General features: G+C 35.7%; 2 protein-coding genes across 3 annotated transcripts; one reads left to right on the plus strand and one right to left on the minus strand.

Moving 5' to 3' along the window:
* Positions 1-1,649: 1,649 nt before the first annotated feature.
* On the minus strand, positions 1,650-3,147 carry LOC129877157 (serine/threonine-protein kinase BLUS1-like). Its single transcript, XM_055952641.1, has one exon. It carries the CDS (start codon positions 3,084-3,086, stop codon positions 1,809-1,811), a length of 1,278 nt encoding a protein of 425 aa, XP_055808616.1. The 5' UTR covers positions 3,087-3,147; the 3' UTR covers positions 1,650-1,808.
* A 1,295-nt stretch (positions 3,148-4,442) lies between these two features.
* Positions 4,443-13,008, plus strand: LOC129876230 (ATPase GET3A-like). Of its 2 annotated transcripts, XM_055951599.1 has the most exons (7): positions 4,443-4,976; positions 5,871-5,995; positions 7,961-8,111; positions 8,312-8,422; positions 12,076-12,214; positions 12,362-12,477; positions 12,631-13,008. In XM_055951599.1, exons 1-7 carry the CDS (start codon positions 4,713-4,715, stop codon positions 12,811-12,813), a joined length of 1,089 nt encoding a protein of 362 aa, XP_055807574.1. In that variant the 5' UTR covers positions 4,443-4,712; the 3' UTR covers positions 12,814-13,008. The 2 variants fall into 2 exon arrangements, with proteins under 2 accessions (XP_055807574.1, XP_055807575.1); XM_055951600.1 differs by lacking the exons at positions 4,443-4,976; positions 5,871-5,995 and adding an exon at positions 6,857-6,979 and having other exon boundaries at positions 12,631-12,931.
* The last annotated feature ends 8,711 nt before the right edge of the window (positions 13,009-21,719 follow it).

Raw genomic sequence — 21,719 nt, forward strand, 5'->3', positions numbered from 1 at the left:
CAGGTTTTTATATCCTAGGAGATATGGTCGTTTGAATTTGACCCTTATACTAACTCATCCGAAAACTTAGTCGATTGGAGTTCTTTGAACTCGACTTGGTGTTAGAGATCCCTTATGACCCCTAAACGCATCTAACACACTTAAAATACTTAGGAATTAATCTTAACTCATGTGTAGAATTACAAGTCCTCCGGTCCGAGTCTACCCACACGTGAAGAAATGTTCGAGTCTTTGCGAAAAAATTTCCGGGGTGTCACATCTTGCTTATTAAATTTTTTCTTAGTTGAACTATATTAAAAGTCCTCATATTTAAGACTTTAAAACCAATATTTTTACCTTATATAAATCTTATTTAAATTATGATAAATAAAATAAATAAGTAAAAAAAATTAAAATATTGAAGAAAGAGTTTTACATTTTTTTAAATATCTTTTTTTTAACCTTCTTATATGAAATTCTTATAATTTAAACAGATATAACATTTATTTTAAGACACACATATAAATTCCGTACACTAAACTAATTTAAAAAATGTTTATAAGTTGTAAATTAGAAAGGAGGGCATATATGTTGAGCATGTAAATTGCAAAGAAATAAATTTACAAATAAAAATAAAAAGGTAATTTGTGCAAATGGCGTAGATAACTGCCCCACTTCCTAACCCAAATAGTTTTCCTTAGGCAACGTGGAGCAACCCCACTTCCTTCACGTACTAGGAATAGGACTAACAAAATTTGTCTTCTATTTTCGTCTTATAAATACTAGTACTACTATCTATTTCACAAATATTATGGCTTCCTCAACAATTTTTCTTGTGTTTTTGTTGCTTTCAGGGAAGTGTTGCTTTTCGAAAGCTAGAAATCTTAGAGATTATGATCAGCAGCTAGGATTGTGCAATGAAATATACATAGTTGGAGAAGGAAAAACACTTCAAACAATATCTGACAAGTGCAATGATCCTTTTATATTGATAGAGAATAGTCACATCAATGATGATGATATATATCCTGGTCTTGTTCTCAGGATTTACCACTAGGAATCTACGACTAATGTTTAATTAGTAGTGTACCTTTAATTCTTCGTTTTATTGTCAATGTTTTATTGTTAACTACCCCATGTTGTAGGTCATTGTCACCTGATGGTGTATAAAAGTTTACATTGTCGACTTATTTCCTGTTTTAAAAGCTTGTGGCGCAAGTTTAATAGGATGTGTTAAGAAAATACTTCTTTTCAAGAAAATACATTCCAATGTATGTTCTTGTAGAATTTGCGAAGTAATCGCGTATCGTTACAAATTAGTAATTGCGTATTTTTATTGCTACTCTTGTTAATATAATAAGCAAACTCTGTACCCCAATTTGCGAAAAATGAAACGACTACTGACTTGTGTATTCCAAGTATTTCAATATGAATAAAGAAGAACTAATAAAGCTTTAAGATGACCAGAATTCTGACTTTAATGTCACATTAGATTAAGTTCAATTACTTTAATGCGACAAAAATATATAACAGCTTCGCGATTTTACTATTGTATTAATTTCTTCTCCAATTTGTTATTCAATTCTTGTCCTTTTTTTGGACCGGAAAAGTCAGAAACAACAGATTTTCACATAAAATCAGTAGCAGGAGAGCAAAAAAAAAACAGAGGATGATAAATCCAGCAGAAATTCCATTTCATGTACATAAACCATACAATGCCCCACTCAGAAAACAGAGGATTTCATGAATATCAATCCAAGAATCTGCTGAATATATCTAATTTTTTTACTCTTGCTAATACCATCATATGAATGTAAATGTCTAATACTTCAATTCTTACCATTCAACATAAATTTCTTAAGCCTTTCATCAGCACTAGTAAAGAATGGAGTATTCAAAAGCTGACCAGCAGTTGGCCTGTTCTCTGGACTCTCTCTAAGACAAGCAAGAACGATCTCCTCAAACTCCTCCGAAAACGCCCTTTTCTTTTGTTTAACCAAATTCTTGAATTTCCCATCCCTCTTGTTCATCATCTTTTTAAGTGATTTTGGCAGTTTGTTCTTCTCCCTTATCTTCTTGACTATATAATCCAAGTCTCTACGATTCTTCACAGGTAAATTCCCATATGCTAATTCCATTGCTGTTATTCCCAATAACCAGATATCAGATTTTGGTCCACTGCTGTTATTACTCTGTTTTTCACTTCCAAACACCTCTGGTGCAGCACCCCAAGTAGAAATATTTTTCGGATTCAAAAACAGAGAGTTTGGAGTGGCTTCTTGATTTGGGATTTCAGAATCGTAAACAGATGCTTCAAATGCTAACTTGATCGACATTTCTTGAGTAGCCTCATCGATGTTAACAAAGATATCTCCAGCATTCAAAGTCTTATGAACCTTTGGATTGAACTCAACATGAAGTTCATCTCGTAGACCAATAAGTACTTCTTTAAGAATAACAGAAATGAAATCCTCTGGCAATTTCTTTTTGGGACGAGCGGATAGAATAGAACGAAGGGATCCCTCAGACATATACGGCAAAGAAACATATAAGAAATGCTCATCACTGAAAATTCTCTTAGATCCAATTATGTTTCCGTAAGGAATATCAGTAATGCCTGTTTGACCTTGAATCCAGAGCTCTCGACTTTCACTTTCATAGCGGTCCATATCAAGGATCTTCAAAGTGACAACACCAGATTGGGAAAGTATTGCAGTCTCCGGTGAAGATTTGGAATAGAGAGCTCTGAAAACACGACCTGATCCATTAGAGAAAGACCCAATTTCCGAGTTGAGAAGATAAGTATCGTCAGTGACTGGATCAGTGATGGTTTGCTCAAGTCTTGGGTTTCTTCTTGAAATAGAAGCCATTGATGGATTACTTGTTGAAGAATCAATTTGGGTTTTTGAAAAAGAAGGAATATAGTATGATTGATTTGAAGGAGAACCAGCATAGGTTGGTAGACTTGAAGAAGAACCATATTCTCTGGGAATGTATGGGTTTCTTGCACGCTGTCGGTTTCTGGGATTCATCTTTTTCTTGGAGAAAAGTTTCAAAAAAAATGGAATTTGGTTTGAGAGGAAGACAACAACAAGAAGAAGAAGCATTTATAGCTTTTGGCCGTTTGGGTTATTCTTCTCCCGCGCCTAATTGCTTCAACAAGCCCTTATTTTTATTTTTTCTTTAGTTTTCCACTTATGTCGCGGCTGAAATTTAAGTGGAAAACTAAAGTGGGGCTCTATAGCTTTGGACATTAGGTGGGTATTTTATTGTAATTACTGTTCAGAATGTTTTATTATTCTTTCACTTCAATTTATTTTTTTCTTGATTGTTTTGGACTTTTTTTTTTTTAAGTCATTTATCGTAAATAACCATTCTATTTCTAAGGTAAGATTGTATTCTATCTTTCTCGCACCTTCATTTTGTGGGATCACGCTAAGTATGTTGATGTTGTATACCTAGGTAGATTTAGTTTTAAAAAAATTGATTGGAACTAAAACAAATTAAGTAAAAGAAAGAGGAAGAAAAGATTAGTTCTCTAAAATTTCTTAGTATTTGTTAAATTTTCTTGTCCATTATGTTCTTTAATCCAAACGCGTACATACATTACTCTAAATCTAATTGTTTAACAAGGTCCGACTGATTCCAATAATATCAATTATTTGGAGGTATTTCTGGGCAAGTTAAACTTGGGCGATGCGCTTATAAAACATAACTTGAAAAATGAGATGATAATACTCGATAAAGTAAAGTATGATTTTTTGTATATATTTGTGTGTGTTTTCGTCTGCCACTTACAAAGTAATGATCCTACAATTTATATAGGGATAACTTTCTAAGGGTTGATTATCTATAATTAAACCTCATAACTTATGATTAATAACATAACTAATGACAATTAAGGTAGGGAATAACGTTCAAATCTGCTAGTGGGACGGTTTTAAAACGTCTAGTAAGCCTTTCTTTCGGGTGCTTTGGTCCGGTGTAGTTTTTATGGGGCAAATATCGTAGAATCTTTAATGTAATGTCGTTACTTTGACATACTTTCATGTGTGTTTTGCATGATTTGACAACGTTTCTTGTCTTCTCTTTCTTTCCACATGTCTCTGCATGAAAGCTTTAAAATCCATCATTATTGAAGTTAGAGTTTTAAATACGATTTTTAATTTTAAAATTTCTTCAATGATTGATAAATAAATTTGATCCAAATCTAATTTTTTTTTGCTCATTGTATCAAATGTGTGTTTGAAAATATCGTTGTTGTGGTGAAAGGTTACATGAAGATATGTGTTTAAATGATGAAATAACTTTCAGATATTGTATACAAGATGGACTAATTTCGACAATATTTAAAAATATAAGTCAATTTTTATAGCATTATCATTTTCGTTGTATCAGGCGCAATTAATTATATCTCCTCCCCTCTCTTTAACCAAACAAATATTGCTAAAAGAATTAGAAATCAATATTCTTTCACCTAATGTATCAAAAAAACAAAAAGATCACACACAAATTACTTTCTTCAAAAATATTTTTTTTGTTATGTTAAACAAGTTGTAAAGAGGTAGAAATTGAAACAAATGAGTATCAATGACCAAATTGAACCATGAACATCTTTCTCTATTGGATCTGCTGGCCAACAAAGGATCAACCATTAAGCCCTCTTCTCAGTTTCAATTTCTTCTTGAGGGGAGAATAAATAAAGAGTAACAGTTGTGTGTGTGTATGTATCAATGGCTTCAAGTAATGAAGATTTACCTCAAGGAACAGTAAGGAATGTGTTGGAACATGATACCCTAAAGTGGGTATTTGTAGGTGGGAAAGGTGGTGTTGGAAAAACAACGTGTAGTTCTACATTGGGTATCCTTCTTTCTCAGGTCAGATCTTCAGTTCTTATCATATCTACTGATCCTGCTCATAATCTCAGTGACGCATTTCAACAACGCTTTACAAAGGCCCCTACACTTGTCAATGGATTCAACAATTTGTACGCCATGGTACTTTCTCTCATTTCTTTAGGTTTTTCCCTTTTTTTTCTTATTTGGGTAGAGAGAAAAAGAAGGGGTTGAAGGAATTGTTTATCTGGGAAGGAATTATGAGAGGTTGGCTATTGTGGTTAAGAGGAGATATAGAGTTAGAAGAGATGATTAAATAGGACATGACATACATGTAGCTTACGGATGACATTACCCTGGATAGGAGGATGTGGAGAAGGTCAGTAAGTAGTCGAGAGTTGTATAGTTTCTCTTTTCAGTATTATTATTATTATTATTACTCTGTTCACTCCGGTCCTTTGCTTCAGTTACTGCATTATTTGTTGTTGCTTCTCTTTTTCTTTATTTTTAGCATGACTTTTTCTCTAATGTATTTCCCTTCCATACTTGGTTTTGATATGCTTTACTTGAGTCGAGGGTCTATCGAAAGTAATCCATCTACCTTCAAAAGTTAGGGGGTAAGACTATGTACACACCATCCTCCTTAGACCCCATTTATGGGAGTACACTACACTGCTGGGTATGTTGTTGTTGTTGTTGAATTATGACTCTCTCACTTTTACTTAAACTTTTATGTTTGTGTTCTTGTGTATACTAGTGAGTCAAAGAGTAAGTATAACTGTGAGATTTAGACAACTCTTAGTTTTAAAGAACCATTACTATGTCCTGGAAAACAAATTGTTGCTGGAATGTAAAGAGCAGAATGGTGTTTAATGGTTATTGAGAATTCATACTTTTGACTCAACTAGTTTGGGAATGGGACCTAGTTGTTGCAAGTCTTAATGTACTGTATTCAAAGGCTGATATCAAATATTTTAGCATTCTGAATTTAAGGGCAATCTTCTTCAGATATGATGTTATGCGTCAGGATTTTATGACTGAAATTATGTTCTTTAGGAAGTTGATCCAACCGTGGAGAATGACGAGACAATTGGATCAGATGGTATGGATGATTTTCTATCTGATTTGGCAAATGCAATTCCTGGAATTGATGAAGCTATGAGTTTCGCTGAGATGCTCAAGTAAGTGATGTTTCTCCATGACAGCTAAATCCCATATATGGCTGCTGCTCCCAAAAGAATAAGACAGTTTATGAACTTCCAATATCAAGTGTTAAGGACTGTACTTACATTAAGAGCCCGTTTGGATGGGCTTAAAAAAAGTAACTTTTATGTATAAAGTGCATTTAGAATTTTGAAGTGCTGAAAGTTATTTTTATAAATAAGAAGTTGAGTGTTTGGATAAAAGTGCTTAAATGAGGAAAATGATGTGAATTTTAGGGTTAAAAGAATAAAAAGGGTAGTTTGGGAATTTAGTTAAAATATAAGGGATATAAAAGTAATTTCCATGGTCAAAGAAAATGACTTTAAGCACTTAGAAAAAAAAAGTTAGGAATCCTAACTTTTCATTTTTGACTGCTTTAAGAACTTTATGGCTTAAAGTTAGCATTAGGCAAACACGTCCAAAAGCTAAAAAGGGGCTTTAAGTTGATTTTGACCAACTTAAAGCCTATCCAAACGGGCTCTAAGTCTTCTCAATTCCTGAGTAATAAGGATTAGCATTGGATTATATAATGATATATGAGATGGGATTTGTGTTTTGTATGATATGGGATGACAAAGGGTTCTTTGGATTTTTTTTTTTTGAAAAGGTAAGCATTATATTATAGCACAAAGCAGCCTGGCACTAAGAAATTGCAAAGGTAGCACACTGTCTAGGAATCCCTCATAACAAACCAAAAACAAAAAGAGAGGATTCCTCACTACTGTCTAGGAATCCTTCATAACAAACCAAAAACAAAAAGAGAGGATTCCACTGTACAAAAACCTATTCCTGTAAAGTATCTATAAAATCATGCATTCATTGTTCATACTTTACATCCTGAAGATTACACCAAAAAAACAGCAATCACAAATATTTGTATTTGAATTTTTGTTCGGTATGTGTTTTCCCTTCAAAACATCTGTCATTTCTTTCCAGCCATACAACCCAGCAGACACAAGCAGGTACTGTGTTCCAAATCTTCTTCAATGGCTTACTGATTTCTTTGAGTCTCCAACAATATTAAACTTTCCCTTTAACTAAGTATGGCATAAAGAAATGTACTTCAATGAGTTCTTTGGATGCTTTTGTTCACTATAAATAGTGAATGGAAAAGTTGGCTAATTTTCAATATTAAATCCAGTAATTGCATTAGATTTTAGGTTAGGCCAGAATTTAGTTACTATAACTTGAATGATCCACGTCCATCATCTTAAGATACCTTGCCATCGTTTACATCACTGGTCATTACATCCTGACAGTTTCACTCTCTTTATTATTTTTCTTCATTTGCTAATATATTCTTCGAGGTAGTGGTAAGGTCTGCGTACATTCTACCCTCCCCAGACCTTACACGTGGGATTTCACCGGGTATGTTGTTGTTGTTTTCTAATATATTCTTCTTTCCTGTTTAATCCAATTTCATGCCCATATTTCAGCATCCGGACTTGCCACTAGACTCACAAAATTAAGTCGTTTTCTAGTCTCTTTTGATCTGCCATTAGATGTTTCCCTTTCTTGTTCCAGATAAGACAGAATGTAATTATGATTCCCAGAAGAAATTCAAATATGAGGGAGGAGAAAGTATTAGTAGCATATTTCACTTGCTTATCAGGTGAATAAAGATATTAAGGTTCTAGGAGATTAATGTCTTGGGGGTAATTTATATTCAAATTTCAAAGAGCTTTGGAGTTGCACTGGGTCCGAACTAGGATTCCAAATTATTTATGTATTTTTCAGTGGTTCCAGAATATTTATCACTATAGATACTCTTAACATGCCCAATTCCCAACATTCATTTGCTTATGGTACATTCTTAGTGCTCAGATGTTACTATTTTGTAGATTCTGTAGAGGCCATGAAATGTGCTGGGCATTTGCTAATATATATGGTGTGTTGTTTTTATCAGTTAAGACTAAAGTTCATTTGTATTTGTTTCTTTCTAGATTGGTGCAAACAATGGACTACTCTGTCATAGTGTTTGATACAGCCCCAACTGGACATACTCTACGGTTATTACAGTTCCCATCTACGCTAGAGAAGGGGCTTGCCAAAGTGATGAGTTTGAGGAATAAATTTGGCGGCGTTATAAGTCAGGTAAATCTCCCCCCCCCCCCATGCCTGAAAAAGCTTCTTTTTCTACTTTTCCCCCTTTGAGCTTCTAATATGATTATTCGAGGGCCAGGTGGGGAGGTTGCTACTTTTACAACGGAAGGATCATTTGGAATGTTTCAGAAAAGATGTTTCATCTTCATCTGCCAGCTTGAATTTACTAAAAGATTACATGTCTATTGCAGATGAGTCGTATATTTGGTGTAGACACTGAATTTGGTGAGGATGCGGTCCTAGGCAAACTTGAAGGCATGAAAGATATAATTGAACAAGTGAACAGACAGTTCAAGGATCCAGTAAGATTTTTACCTTGAAATGGTCATCCTTATAATGAAAAAGTTACTTTTATGTAGTTATTGCTGGACCATAGTCTAATAATTAGTAAAGTTCAGAAAATCTTCTTTTTGGACCTGGGAAACTGTTAATAAGTTTGAATAAGAAGCATCAACAAAATCAGGAAGCTGTGGTAGAATCTCTTTTAACGGGAGCTGAACTACTTATATGTCTTGTGTTTTAGTGGAAGTAGTGACACATAATATCTCCTCCTCGATGAGACATTAGCAGTTAGCACTAGAATTCCATACGACTGAGCATTCATACCTTTCCTTTTGCATTATTTATTATAATCCTGTTTGCACACCCCATCCCCAACTCAATCCCAACAGCTCCCCACCCCTATCCCAAAAAACCCACCCAATGTAGCTTTCTATTCAGTCTGTTGTTTTGGTGAATGGGGCTGGCAGTAGTACGAGAGGTCTTATTTGGCTTGAACAAGAACTAAGAACTTTACAGCTTTCAATTACTACCAGAAATGTTCACTGGAGTTTGGAATAAATCAACAACTCGATTTTTTTTAGCCGATTCTTTTTACAAAAAAATGCTCTTATCTAATGATTCCTTATATCAGTTTGGTTATGGAAGAGAAAATCTTCTTTATTTCTGGTGATGAGTTCTTCGAGGTAATTGATTTAAGCGATGACTATGATAGGAGAAAATCTTCTTTGTTTCTGTTGATAAGTCCTTCAAGGAGAGTTGGTTTCTGCTGATACAGCACATTAGGAGATTTACAAGTAAAAATTAAAATAGATGAAGAGAAGTTGCGTAAGCAAGCTTTGGTGTGGGACTGGGGATCGTTTTAGGAGACGGGGAAGAGAAATTCAAGTATTATATACAGAGTTTCAAAGAATTTCAACAACTTCTGTCATTATGTGAGAATGGATCTTGGTTGGGGGAGAGGAAATCTGCAACTATTATCCCAGAGAGCGATTACAACAGGAATGGGGAGACAGTTGATAAAATAATTTACTTCTTAGGTAAATCTTCTTATCAGAGATACAATCTCTCCAACCTTGGGACAAAGTCATATGCCGATGCGAAAAGAATCCATCAATGGCCAGACAGGTTAAGACATGTAGCTAAAGTAGTTCCTAACAGAATACTGATCACCCTGAGGCAGAAAATGACAGTTTTGAGTTCCTTTCAAAGTGCCTGATAGGTTGTTTCAATGATTCTTTCAGCATCAGCCCTAATCCGAAGGTGATTCAGAAAGATGAATGGGATGTCAATTCTTTTCTCTTCAAGTTTATGGATATGTGGTTACAAGTAGAGGATTTCTTGATGAAGTGAAGGAATGGCAGAGCTATTTGATCGAGGAGAGTTTTGAATTCTTGTTTATGCAGAAATTAAGGAATCTCAAAAAGGACATCATTATCTGGAACAGAGAAGTTTTGGTGAAGTAGAGGCAAGAAGGAGCAAAGCACTAGATGAGCTCCTACCATTAGAATAGGCCACTGAGAATAGACCTCAAATACAAGCATAAAAAAACATGATGTTTAACCTGAAACCTGAGCTACATCAACTTGCAAAGATGGAAGAGGTATCATGGAGATAGAAATCTAGATGTCTGCGCCTAAAGGAGGGGGACAAGGATACCGAAGTACTCATTGTGAATTACGGCTAAGGATCTTCTGAACAACATTGTGGAATCAATTGCTGATGTTTGGTCAAATCAGAACTCATTGTCAAAGCAAAGATCAGCAGATCATGCTACTTGGGAATTCTTTAAATGCATTGACGATAATGTTTCCTCATTTATATCCTTGAGGTCAAGGATCTCTTATAAGGGGGGAGTACTGATATCAGAATATTATAGTTTGTAGCTCAGTCAGCATAATTAGTTCGCTGATTAGTGCCATTAGCTGAAGGATACAATTAGCAGGAAGGTTGGTTAAATAACAGAATTAATTAGATAACAGAATTGGACTCAGAATCCATTCATTGTAACTCAGCTATAAAAGCTTGTACACTTTACATTGAATATCAACTGAATATACAAGTATAATACTTTTCCTACTGAATTCTATTCTTCATCTTCTTCTCTTTTCATCCTCCATAACTGTCAACTCGAGTTTCTCTGTAAAACTCCTGTCCAGCTGAGAAACCTTGGATTCCTTTGAGAATCCCTGCATTTTGGCTAACACCAACCAGCCCCCACATTCATCACCTATGTTCATTACATCTTTGTTCCATAAATGTAGGGAAGGGCCTAAAACTCTGATCCAGTACTAGTCGATTCTGGTTGCAGCTGGTAGGACACCTTTTATTGGTAACCACCAATTAAGTCTCAATGTTTGGCCCTGTCTCCTCCATTCACCCATGAGTACATGTTCTGCAGCTCTTCTTGACTGGAATTTGAAGAGAAAATGGAAGCCATTCATGTCATAAACCTGGATATTTGAAGCACCTTTCCATTTTTGAATCGCCCATCTCCTTACATCATTTCGAGTGGGTGCCTCATCCCCATCAAGAATATTCCTACCAAGCATCTTCGCAGCAAATCGTTGTCATCAGAGATGGAAGTTGTCATCAAAATATTACTGTTCTTAGTGACCTCAATCTCCTTCTGACACCATTTATTCTTTGTAATGGCCTCTTTATGGTTTCCTGCACCAATTAATGTATTAGTGTTTGAGTTCCCAGATGTAATAAATGTCCCAAGGGTGTTTAACTTCCTATTAATGAATTCAACTTTAAGTGCAAGTTTTCTCCATCATTAAAATTGTTTTCTGGCAAAATGATTACCGATCTGCTCTGTCCTATAACAGTTATGACTGAGATAAATCTACCATATTTATTGAACTTTTGAGAGCAATAAATATAAGTAGAAAGGTCTCTGCATCTCCAGGATTTGAAGCTCTTTCCTTTGTTTTCGGAAGCATCTTTCAGTCTCTTACATAGCCATAAAAGGGCACCCTTGCTTAGAACCATCCTCCTCATTGAGAGTTAAGCACTCTCCATCCAATCATACCAAGTTTCTGAAGCTGAGAGAGACTGTGATATCATAGGATTTACCCCCCATTCTGAAATAAAGCCTGTTATCCATATCAGAGGAGAGGAGAAAAGAGGGGAAGAAAAAAGGAAATTTTAATTAAACAGTCATCACGTGATGTAAAAACTGAGTTGTTTTGAAAGAAATATGGATCAATTTCCTGCAAGTCTACCGGAAAAGGGAAGTTCTGCAATCCTAGAAAGTAGGAGAGAGAATGTCATTGGTGAATGTGCCTGGGAGCATTTAAAGAAAAGAAAATTGTTTTTTGGATTCCTGAAAAAGTTTGCTTTCTTGTTTTTTCATCTTATTTTGATTTCTGGGAACCTAGGGCATGTTCATGGACTGGCAAAGCGAACTCTCAATTTGATCAGGAGAACCTAGAGAGCTCCCTATCTTTCCCCAGCTTCTAAAGAGACTACTTTCAAATTCACTTGCCCTGGAACCTGCTTTTTATTGATATTGATCTAGAATCAGACTGCTTGCCCTGGCCAAGGCAGGGGAAAATTCCTTACAGATAGTCTTACTGAAATGACTGAATATATTTCCGTCTTTCTTTGTTTCCTTGAACCTTCTAGAGTACTTCTTGATTTCTCCTGATCTTTAATGCCACTTCTTTAACAGGACTTGACGACATTCGTTTGTGTTTGCATTCCGGAATTCCTCTCTCTATATGAGACTGAAAGGCTTGTTCAGGAACTCATTAAATTTGAGATTGATACACACAACATTATAATTAACCAAGTGCTTTTCGATGAAGAAGGTACAAGTCTCGTATGTTTCCTGTACATAATATTAATTCTTTATAGTTTCTTTTCAATTGTGTTTGGTCTTGTCTGTATCACCTTTTCCTCCTAAGCTTGTTTTCTGTGAGAGAAAACTAACTCTTGGAACCTGCATCTGTTTTTAGTTGTTGAATCCAAGCTGCTGAAGGCCAGGATGCGGATGCAACAAAAGTACTTGGACCAATTCTACATGTTATATGACGACTTCAATATTACCAAGCTGCCTTTGCTGCCACAAGAGGTTTGAAGATGCTTTTGCATATATTCTGGATATTCCTCCACCCAAACCCCCGACATAAAATGACTTCTTTATTCACGGGAAGAACTTGATCATAAATTTTCTAAACTATTCAAGTTTTGCCAGTCTGATAAGTGATGTGCTACTCTCTGATAGGTTTGTGGTGTTGAAGCGCTGAAAGTGTTTTCACATAACTTTCTGACACCGTATCAACCTTCACTTCTTCGAGGTTCAGTGGAAGAGCTGGAAATGAGAATAGCCACACTGAAAGAACAGTTGAAAGATGCCGAAGAAGAACTGGAAAAACTTAGAGCAGGCCAACAAGAAAGTATAATGTAGAAAGACTTGGCGGACGGAGGTCATTATGTTGCCTTCACTCTTTCTTTATCTTTTTTTTTTAGGAAACATTGTCATCTGAAAAATTATATTTTTCTTGAGAGAATTTTTTTTTAAGGAACTTTTTCCATTTTTTTTGGTTCTTTTGTACCTTCAAGAAGACAATAAATAATATTCATGAAGTAAACTTGACCACCATTATAGTGTATTTTCAAGTGGACTTTGATGAATGCCAGCGATTATTAGTGAGAAAAAAAAATGTTATTTTCTGTGAAATTAACGTGGTGCATTCACCAGGTTTAAGTTTCATTGGAAGTAAGGACTAAGGAAAGACTCTTAACACCCCATTTGTTTGCCCTTAACGTAAAGTCTTAATTTTAATTATTCAGACTTCCAAGGAGATTATTGTGGAGGGTGGATTCAAACAGAGGAAAAATCATTGCAAGTGGGCGAGGGTGAAGGTTAAAGGCGATGGAAGTGTTGTGCTCAAATCTGTGAAGGTGAGGTGTGATGGTGTGGTGTTGGAGATCCAGGTATGGTGTGAGGCTCCGGTGAGAACTAGGATCGTAGCTCCAAATGGAAAGAATATAAAGGACTGCTGGACAATGGGTGTTTCTGAAGTTACACAAGATGGCTGGACAATGGGTGTTTCTGAAAGTACACAAGGTGGCAGCAAAACGTGGGTTGTTCAGAGGTTAGGGTTTTTCACGTTAGTTGGCATGTTAGGCTGGTTTAATTTTACACAAGTCTCAAAAGAAGGTCCGTGGGACCAAAAATCTGTTGGCCTAATCCATCTCTGTGTCTAATGATATGAAGGCCTGTGATGTTGTATTCAGAAACAGACCCATTAACGGCTAATGCCCTGCGTCAAAGGGAGAAATCCAACTAGGAAAATATGGTGATTGTCCCAACTACAACTAATCAGGAGATTGAAAGTGATGAGGCAAATACTGATCCACAATCACCCTTAGAGCAGGAAAAGTTGTTAACTATGGTCAACAATACTGAAGATAACATCAGAGAGACTCAGATGCAAAGAGACAGTGACATGCAAATACAAGTGAATTGGTTCCTGTCAAACAGGTTACTCTTGACAGGGTTGCTTCTGACCACTTTCCTGTGATGTTACATTGTGGGAATTGGTTTCCTGTCAAGTCATATTTTAAGTTTGAGAATTGATGGTTACAAACAAATGGTTTCAAGGACATAGTTAAGGAATGGTAGAACTCATTTTCATGTGAAGGGAGGCCTGGCTATATTCTGGCTTTCAAGTTGAGGCTCTCAAAGCAAAATTGGAGGAGTGGAGTAAAACTATTCAAGAAAACTTGACTATGCAGAAAGCCCATGTTCTCAGTCATCTAGTTGAACTTGAAGAAATTCCTGACCAAAGGAATTTGATCGAGGAAGAGCTGGTTAGAAAAGCTTCCCTTTCTATGGAGTTTGAAGACATAGCAAAACATGAACAAGTGACTTGGAGACAGAGATCTAAGGCTCTGTGGCTCAAACAAGGGGACAAAAATACTAAATACTTTCACAAGAGTGCCAAACCCTCATAGAAGATTTAACAACATTGATAAGTTGTTAATTAGGGGGGAATATGTGACTAATCCAGAAGATATTAAACAAGAAATTGCTTCATTTTACAAGAAGTTGTACTCTGAAACTGAGGAAGGGAGGCCCCAGGGTAATTTGAGGGACTGTCCCAGGACCAATGAAGTGGACAATGTTATGCTACAAGGGCCCTTTTGAAGCTCAGGAGATTTGGTATAGTGTGAAAGCTTGCTCGGGGGATAAAGCCCCAGAACCTGATGGGTTTTCTGTGGCTTTTATCATCCAGTGTTGGGAAGTGGTCGGATATGATGTGATAACATGTAACACCCCAGAAAATTTCTAAGCTAAGACCGGAGCCATTCTTCATATTGGTATAGGCCCGAACCCGATAATTTTAATTGTATATATGTGTTAGGATCAATTCTCAAGTATTTGAAGTGTATTTGATGCAAATTAGGGTCATAAGAAACCTCTAGACTTAGTAGAGTTCAAAGATCCTCTACCGATTAAGTTTTTGCATAAGAAAATGCAAGAGTCAACTTCAAAATATCATATCTCTTAGCAAATAATGAACTAGGTGGCCTATGACCTATGAAATTAGAGATTTATGAGTTTTCTTTCCAATGCCACCAAATTTGCCTCATTTTGAGTTCGGAGTAAAATGTTATATTCGTTTTACCAGATATTGCCAGATCAAAGTTCTCATGATCAGTAGCTACGGACCTGACCTTACGGGTAATAAGTCAAGTTACGTCCTCGTAGTGTTTACTTGTGCAAAAAGTCCTGTAAGTCAGCTTTATGGGTTCAATTCCTACGGACCCAACTACGGATCGTAGAAGCACCTACGGGTTTGGGCCCGTAGAATGAAGTCTAGAACCTCGAATTTTAGCCAAGTTTCTATAGTTGACTTCTATGGCCTATAGAAGCTTCTACGAACTGTAGATGGCCCCATAGACTACTTTGACAGTGTTTAAAGAAGGGTTAATTTATTCTTTTCCCACCCCTCCTAAGCCTAAACCCAGACAGTTTTTCTCCTAATTAAAGCCCTAACCATAATTATTCGACCTCTTTACACTCAAACACATTCTCAAGTCTAAGAGCAAGATTCAAGAGGAGAAAACTGGGTTTTCAACCATCTTCTTCAAAGTTCTTCAAGAAACTAGTTCTTCAAGGTATGTAAGGCTATCACAACGTTGGACTAAGTTCGTCCTCATGCCCTACACCTTCATTCAGTCGAGTTAAGTTTGAGTTTGAGCCCGATAAATTGAATTCTTGAGTTATCTTTATAATTTCTATTGAGTTACAACAACAACAACAACAACAACAACAACAACCCAGTGAAATCCCACAATATGGGGTCTAAGGAGGGTAGAATGTACGCAGATCTTACTCCTACCAAGGTAGGACGGCTGTTTCCTGGAGACTCTCGGCTCAGTAAAAGCATAAACGCATAAAAAATGTTAGATAAGAATAGAAAATTAAAAGCTTTATGAGAAAAACAACAAACAAATAACGAATAGATAACAAATAAATACAAATAAATAAATACAAATAACAAATAACAAATAAATAAATAATGAAAGCGTCACAAATAAAATAGAGTAGTCAAAGCATAGAAAGTAATAAATAGTAACAGAAATCATAAGTCAAAGCGCAAGAGATCGTAATTCACTACTACGCCTATGAATAGAAAAGAATAATGAGACTATGAACTAGCCTTCTACCCTAATGTGGGTCCTCCACACCCTCCTATCTAAGGTCATGTCCTCCGTAAGCCGTAACTGCGTCATGTCCTGTCTAATCACCTCTCCCCAATACTTCTTCGGCCTACCCCTACCTCTTCTATAACCATCCATGGCCAGCCTCTCACACCTCCGCACTGGGGCATTTGTGTCTCTCCTCTTCACATGTCCAAACCATCTCAATCGCATTTCCCGCATCTTATCTTCCACCAAGGTCACTCCTACCTTGTCCCGAATAGCCTCATTTCTAATCCTGTCGCTCCTGGTGTGCCCACACATCCATCTCAGCATTCTCATCTCGGCAACTTTCATCTTTTGAATATGAGAAATCTTAACTGGCCAACACTCCGCCCCATACAACATAGCCGGTCTAACCACCACTTTGTATAACTTGCCCTTAAGTTTTGGTGGCACATTCTTGTCACATAGCACTCCGGAAGCGAGCCTCCATTTCATCCACCCTACCCCAATACGATGTGTGACATCATCGTCAATCTCTCCGCTGCCTTGCATGATAGACCCAAGATACTTGCAACTACTTCTCTTTTGGATGGCCTGAGCACCAAGCCTAACTTCCACGCCAACCTCCTGAGGTGTCTCACTAAACTTGTACTCTAAGTACTCTGTCTTGGTCCTACTCAACTTAAACCCTTTAGGCTCCAAGGTATGTCTCCAATCCTCCAGCTTAGCGTTAACTCCGCTGCGAGTCTCATCAATCAAGACTATGTCATCTGCGAAAAACATACACCATGGCACCTCACCTTGAATTTGTCGCGTCAATCCATCTATCACCAAGGCAAATAAAAAAGGACTAAGAGTTGATCCTTGATGCAACCCCATCACCACTGGGAAGTGATCTGAGTCCCCTCCTACTGTCCTTACCCTGGTTTTGGCTTCCTCGTACATGTCTTTGATCACCCTAATGTATGCCACAGGTACACCATTAGCCTCCAAACATGTCCATACCTTGAGTTCTTGTATATAATTGAATATACTTTGATAATTTTCATGAGTGGAATTCTTGAGATTATGGTTTCATGTTTGCATTCATATGAACCCTAGTTGAGTTTTGCACTAACTATTTTATGCATTTTTTGAGTTAAAAGAATGATATATTTTCATCGTTTAATTGAGATAAGAGTTTGAGCATGAGTTGAGTTTTGAGAAATCCTACTTCACTAATTTTGAGCATGATTCCAATCAAGTTTAAATGAGTTAAAGTATTGAGAATAAATAGTATTTTTAAGCATGAGTTTGAGGAAAAGGTTTGACTAGTGTGAGTTAAAGATATAAGAAAGCTAAAAGAAGCATTTTGAGTTTTTACTCACAGTTTTAGTATGAGCATTTAATTGCATGTTTTGGGAGTAGTATTGAGCACCGATTTGGGCAAGAGTTCAGACAACTCAAGTTGCATAAATTACGTAGCCAGCGTAGGATAGGATCGTACTAGAATTCGGCTAACACCTCACTTGCCTCTGAGAAGGCCTATTAGATGGATCCATAAGTTAAAGTTTGTCCTATATCCCGGCAAGGTATAGGATACCTTTGGCAACGTGGGTATGACGTTGTATCATCACGAAACTCCTAGTGGTGGTTGTCAGTTAGAAAAACTCCCCAAGAAAAGAAAAGTTACTATTTTAAGAATTGTTTTTGTTACATTACTTCTATTATAAAGCTTTGAGGTTTTCATTACATTTGCATGCTTCACTTCAGTCGAGTTATTTTCAGTATTCTCTTCAGCATGGGCATTCAGTGTAGTATTTTCATTCAGCTTTATTACATACCGTATATTCCATGTACTGATGTCATTTGGCGCTGCATCGTTTGATGATGCAGATTTAGGTACTCACGATTTCAGACTTTTAAATAAGATCTCTTCGAATCAGCAGTTGGTGAGCTCTCCTTGCTTTCGAAGGGCTCTAGTTTAGTTTGTTCGAGTAAATTATTTTATTGGTCAGTTTTATTTGATTTATAGTCCAGTAGCCATAGTTCGTGTCTCGGCACCTATCTTCAGTCAGTAAAGGCTTCATAGATAGTCTGAGTGAGTGAGTCAATTAAGTTTATTTACTCTAATGTTTTAAACATTATTATTATTTATATTAAGATCTATCTCAGACTTTTACATAAGATGTCTTAAATATTTTAAAGGTTCACTTGATAAAGATTCCACATGTATGCTTAGTCTTCAGTTCAGTAGTCAGCCAGTCCAAGGATTCCTTCAGAAGCAATAATGATTTTTGAGTACCGACCACGTCTAGGGTGTACGCTCGGGGCGTGACATAGCGGCTATCTAAAACTTCTATGATCAAGATGTGTTTGAAATAAGCATTAATTCTACCTTTGTAGCTTTGATTCTAAAGAAAGTGGGCGCGATAGAGTTACAAGACTTCAGACCTATTAGTTTGATAGGTTGTATTTACAAGATCATTTCCAAAATTTGACTGAGAGGTTGAAGAAAGTTATAAATAAAGTAATGGATAATAAACATATGGCGTTTATAATAGGCAGACAAATCTTTGGATGTAGTATTGATTGCGAATGAGTGGTGGATACTAGAACTAGAATTGAGGAGCCTGGTATATTATGCAAATTAGATATAGAGAAGGCCTATGATTATCTCAATTGGAATTTTCTTTTAGATACTTTGAAACAATTAGGCTTCATTGTCAAATGGATAGGCTGGATTAAATATTGTATTGGCACAGTAAGATTTTCAGTCTTTGTTAATGGGTCTCCATCTGGTTTCTTCCCTTCAAAAAGGGATTTGAGACAAAGAGATCCTTTATCTCCTTTTCTTTTCATTATCGCGATGGAAGGACTTTATGATATGCTTCAAAAGGTTGAGGAACGAAATTGGATCAGGGGATTCAAGGTGAGTTCCAGAGTGGATAATACTTTGAGGATTTCACACCTACAATATGCATATGACACATTGGTGTTTTGTGAGAAAAATTGTGATCAAGTAAAAATGTTGTGGATCATTTTTATCCCGTTTGAAGCTATATGTGGTTTACATATAAACTGGACTAAAACTTTTCTTTATCTAGTAAATAGGGTAAACAGTTACACTCTTTAACCAGAATCCTTAGAGGAAAAGTTAGTGCCCTGCCTATTGAGTATCTAGGGATGCTTTTGGGAGCCAAAAGCAAGTCAAATGACATTTGTAATGATATCTTGGAGAAATGTGAGAAGAAATTATCTAACTAAAAAAGTAATTATTTATCTCGAGGGATAGGCTAATTTTGATAAACTCTATATTAGATTTCATGTCTACTTACTTGATGTCCTTATTTCCTATCCCAGAAAACATGAGCGAGAAATTAGACTATATCATAAGAAACTTTCTCTGGAAAGAAAAGAGTGACAAGAAAAAATTCATCTGGTAAAATGAATTTCTATTTTAGTTGGCAAAAGAAAAGGGAGATTGGGTATCAAGAACCTTAAGATCCAAAATAATAGCTTACTGATGAAATGATTGTGGAAATTTGTGTCTGAGGAACAAACACTATGAAAAAAGTGATTATTGACAAGTATGAGAGAGAAGGAATGTGGACTACAAAATGATTTAATGGTTCATATGGGATTAGTCTAAGGAAATCAATCATAAATCGTTGGTCAATGATTAAGGAGAAATCTTCAATCAGAATAGGTAATGGTAGAAAGATATCATTTTAAGAAGACAATTGAGTAGGCTAAGGACCTCTGCTTCAGGGCTTCCTAGAAATGTTTGTATTTTCTTTACAAAAGGAGGCAATTGTAGCTGATCTATGGAGCCTCAAGGGTGGAACCTCATTTTTGGGAGATCACTTAATGATTGAAAAAATAAAATCTAGTAGAATTATAAAAAGTTTTGGAAGAATTCAAGAACCTGTCTATTGCTGAGGATAGTTTAAGGTGGGATGGTGAGAGTCAAGATAATTTTATTGTCAAATATCCTTACAACGAGGACAACATTTGCAACTTTCAAATTGAAGAGTGTCTATGAAAGTTGATATGGAAGGTAAAAATACCTTACAAGGTTGCTTGTTTCACCTGATTGCTAGCTAGAAAAGTAGTGCTCACACAGAATAACCTTGATAGGAGAGGATATATGTTGATTCTAAATATTATTTTTGTGGAGAGGAGTTAGATACTATTCCACATGATCCCTTTTGCTCTGTAAAGTGATTTTACAATTGTGAAGAATGTTTCTCAGCCTCAAGGGTATAAGTTGGGTTATGCCTATCAACATTGTAGATGTTCTAGTAAGTTAGAACAGAGAAGGGGCCAACTCAAACCAGAAGGAGAGATGCAAGGTCATTTCGGCCTGTATTTGATGGACAATATGGGAAGAAAAGAACAAAAGATGCTTCAAAGATAAGTCAAGTCATATCTAAAAGATAAAGCTGAAGTGTTTGGTACTTATGTATTTTTGGTGTAAAGGAACCTATGTCGAAGATCATGATTCAATTTTTGATGTTTTAGATTCCTTGTAGATGATAGAGCAGCTGTAAGTGTGGTCCCTTTTACAGTACTATAATTATACCGTCTTTGTATAGTCTTATTATTTATATAAGATATTTTACCCGTTTTTAAAAAATATCTTAATCATGTCAATCTTAACTATTAAGTGCATTTATTTTTTATGATACAATCACTTAATGAGTCTTTTTTAAATCTAAATGATTATGATATGTAATAATCTTAATATTATTAAGATGTTTATTCAAATATATATCTATTAAGATAATAGTTCACCAATTTCATCTATTCACTTACCATTATCATCACCACCCACAATCATTATCGTTGTCAATTATTACAATCAATCATTATTATCACCACCAACTACCATTACCATAATAATCACCAATCACTATCGATAATTGCCACTACATATTGCCAATTAACACCAAAATCCACCACCACAATTAGCTACCATTATCTTCCGCTATAACTATTGGCCGCTGCTATTAACCACTATCATCACTAACTACTATTAGCAACATCACAATGAGTCAATACCATCCTCAATCGACACAACCTCTAGCTATCACCATCACGAACTGACATATAATTTTTCATTAAATTTGGTATTTATTAATATTTAAATAAAGATAAGTTCATGTTAAAAAGATAAAGTGCTTAAATTATTTAGTATTTAGATGTTAATAGCACATCATTCAAATATGTATTCAGACCAGGCTATTCAAATCTTAATGGACATCTTAATATTTAAATATGCATTCAAATTTGAACATCTTAATCTTAATAAAATCAAATAAGTCGTAAATTCCCTTGGAATAAACCCAACAAAAAGGTGGGATTAAAGAAGAAATCAATATTTAATTTAGTTAAGGGTCGTTTGGTAGGATATATAAGAATAATGTTGAATATGGTGTACTAGTAATGTTGAGATTAGTAATATTTGTATTAATTATGATGCTGAAATTATTTCTTATGCAGTGTTTGTTTTGATGTATTAAAAATAAGAAAAAATAAGATGTATTGCATAATTTCTAGAAAAGATATAAGTTTACAAAAATATCTTCACAAATATGGTGGAAATAATGTGGAAATTACTTTGAGGGCAATTATATCTTTAGTCATGCTAATGCATGTATTGAAACTCTTTGC

Source organism: Solanum dulcamara, chromosome 12 (genome assembly GCF_947179165.1).
Source record: "Solanum dulcamara chromosome 12, daSolDulc1.2, whole genome shotgun sequence".
Taxonomy (NCBI): Eukaryota; Viridiplantae; Streptophyta; class Magnoliopsida; order Solanales; family Solanaceae; genus Solanum; species Solanum dulcamara.

Coding starts and splice junctions, on each gene's coding strand:
- LOC129877157 (XM_055952641.1), bottom strand. CDS start 3,086: ATGCTTCTTCTTCTTGTTGTTGTCTTCCTCTCAAACCAAATTCCATTT.
- LOC129876230 (XM_055951599.1), top strand. CDS start 4,713: ATGGCTTCAAGTAATGAAGATTTACCTCAAGGAACAGTAAGGAATGTG. Junction 4,977..5,870: donor TCAACAATTTGTACGCCATG/GTACTTTCTCTC, acceptor TATGTTCTTTAG/GAAGTTGATCCAACCGTGGA. Junction 5,996..7,960: donor AGTTTCGCTGAGATGCTCAA/GTAAGTGATGTT, acceptor GTTTCTTTCTAG/ATTGGTGCAAACAATGGACT.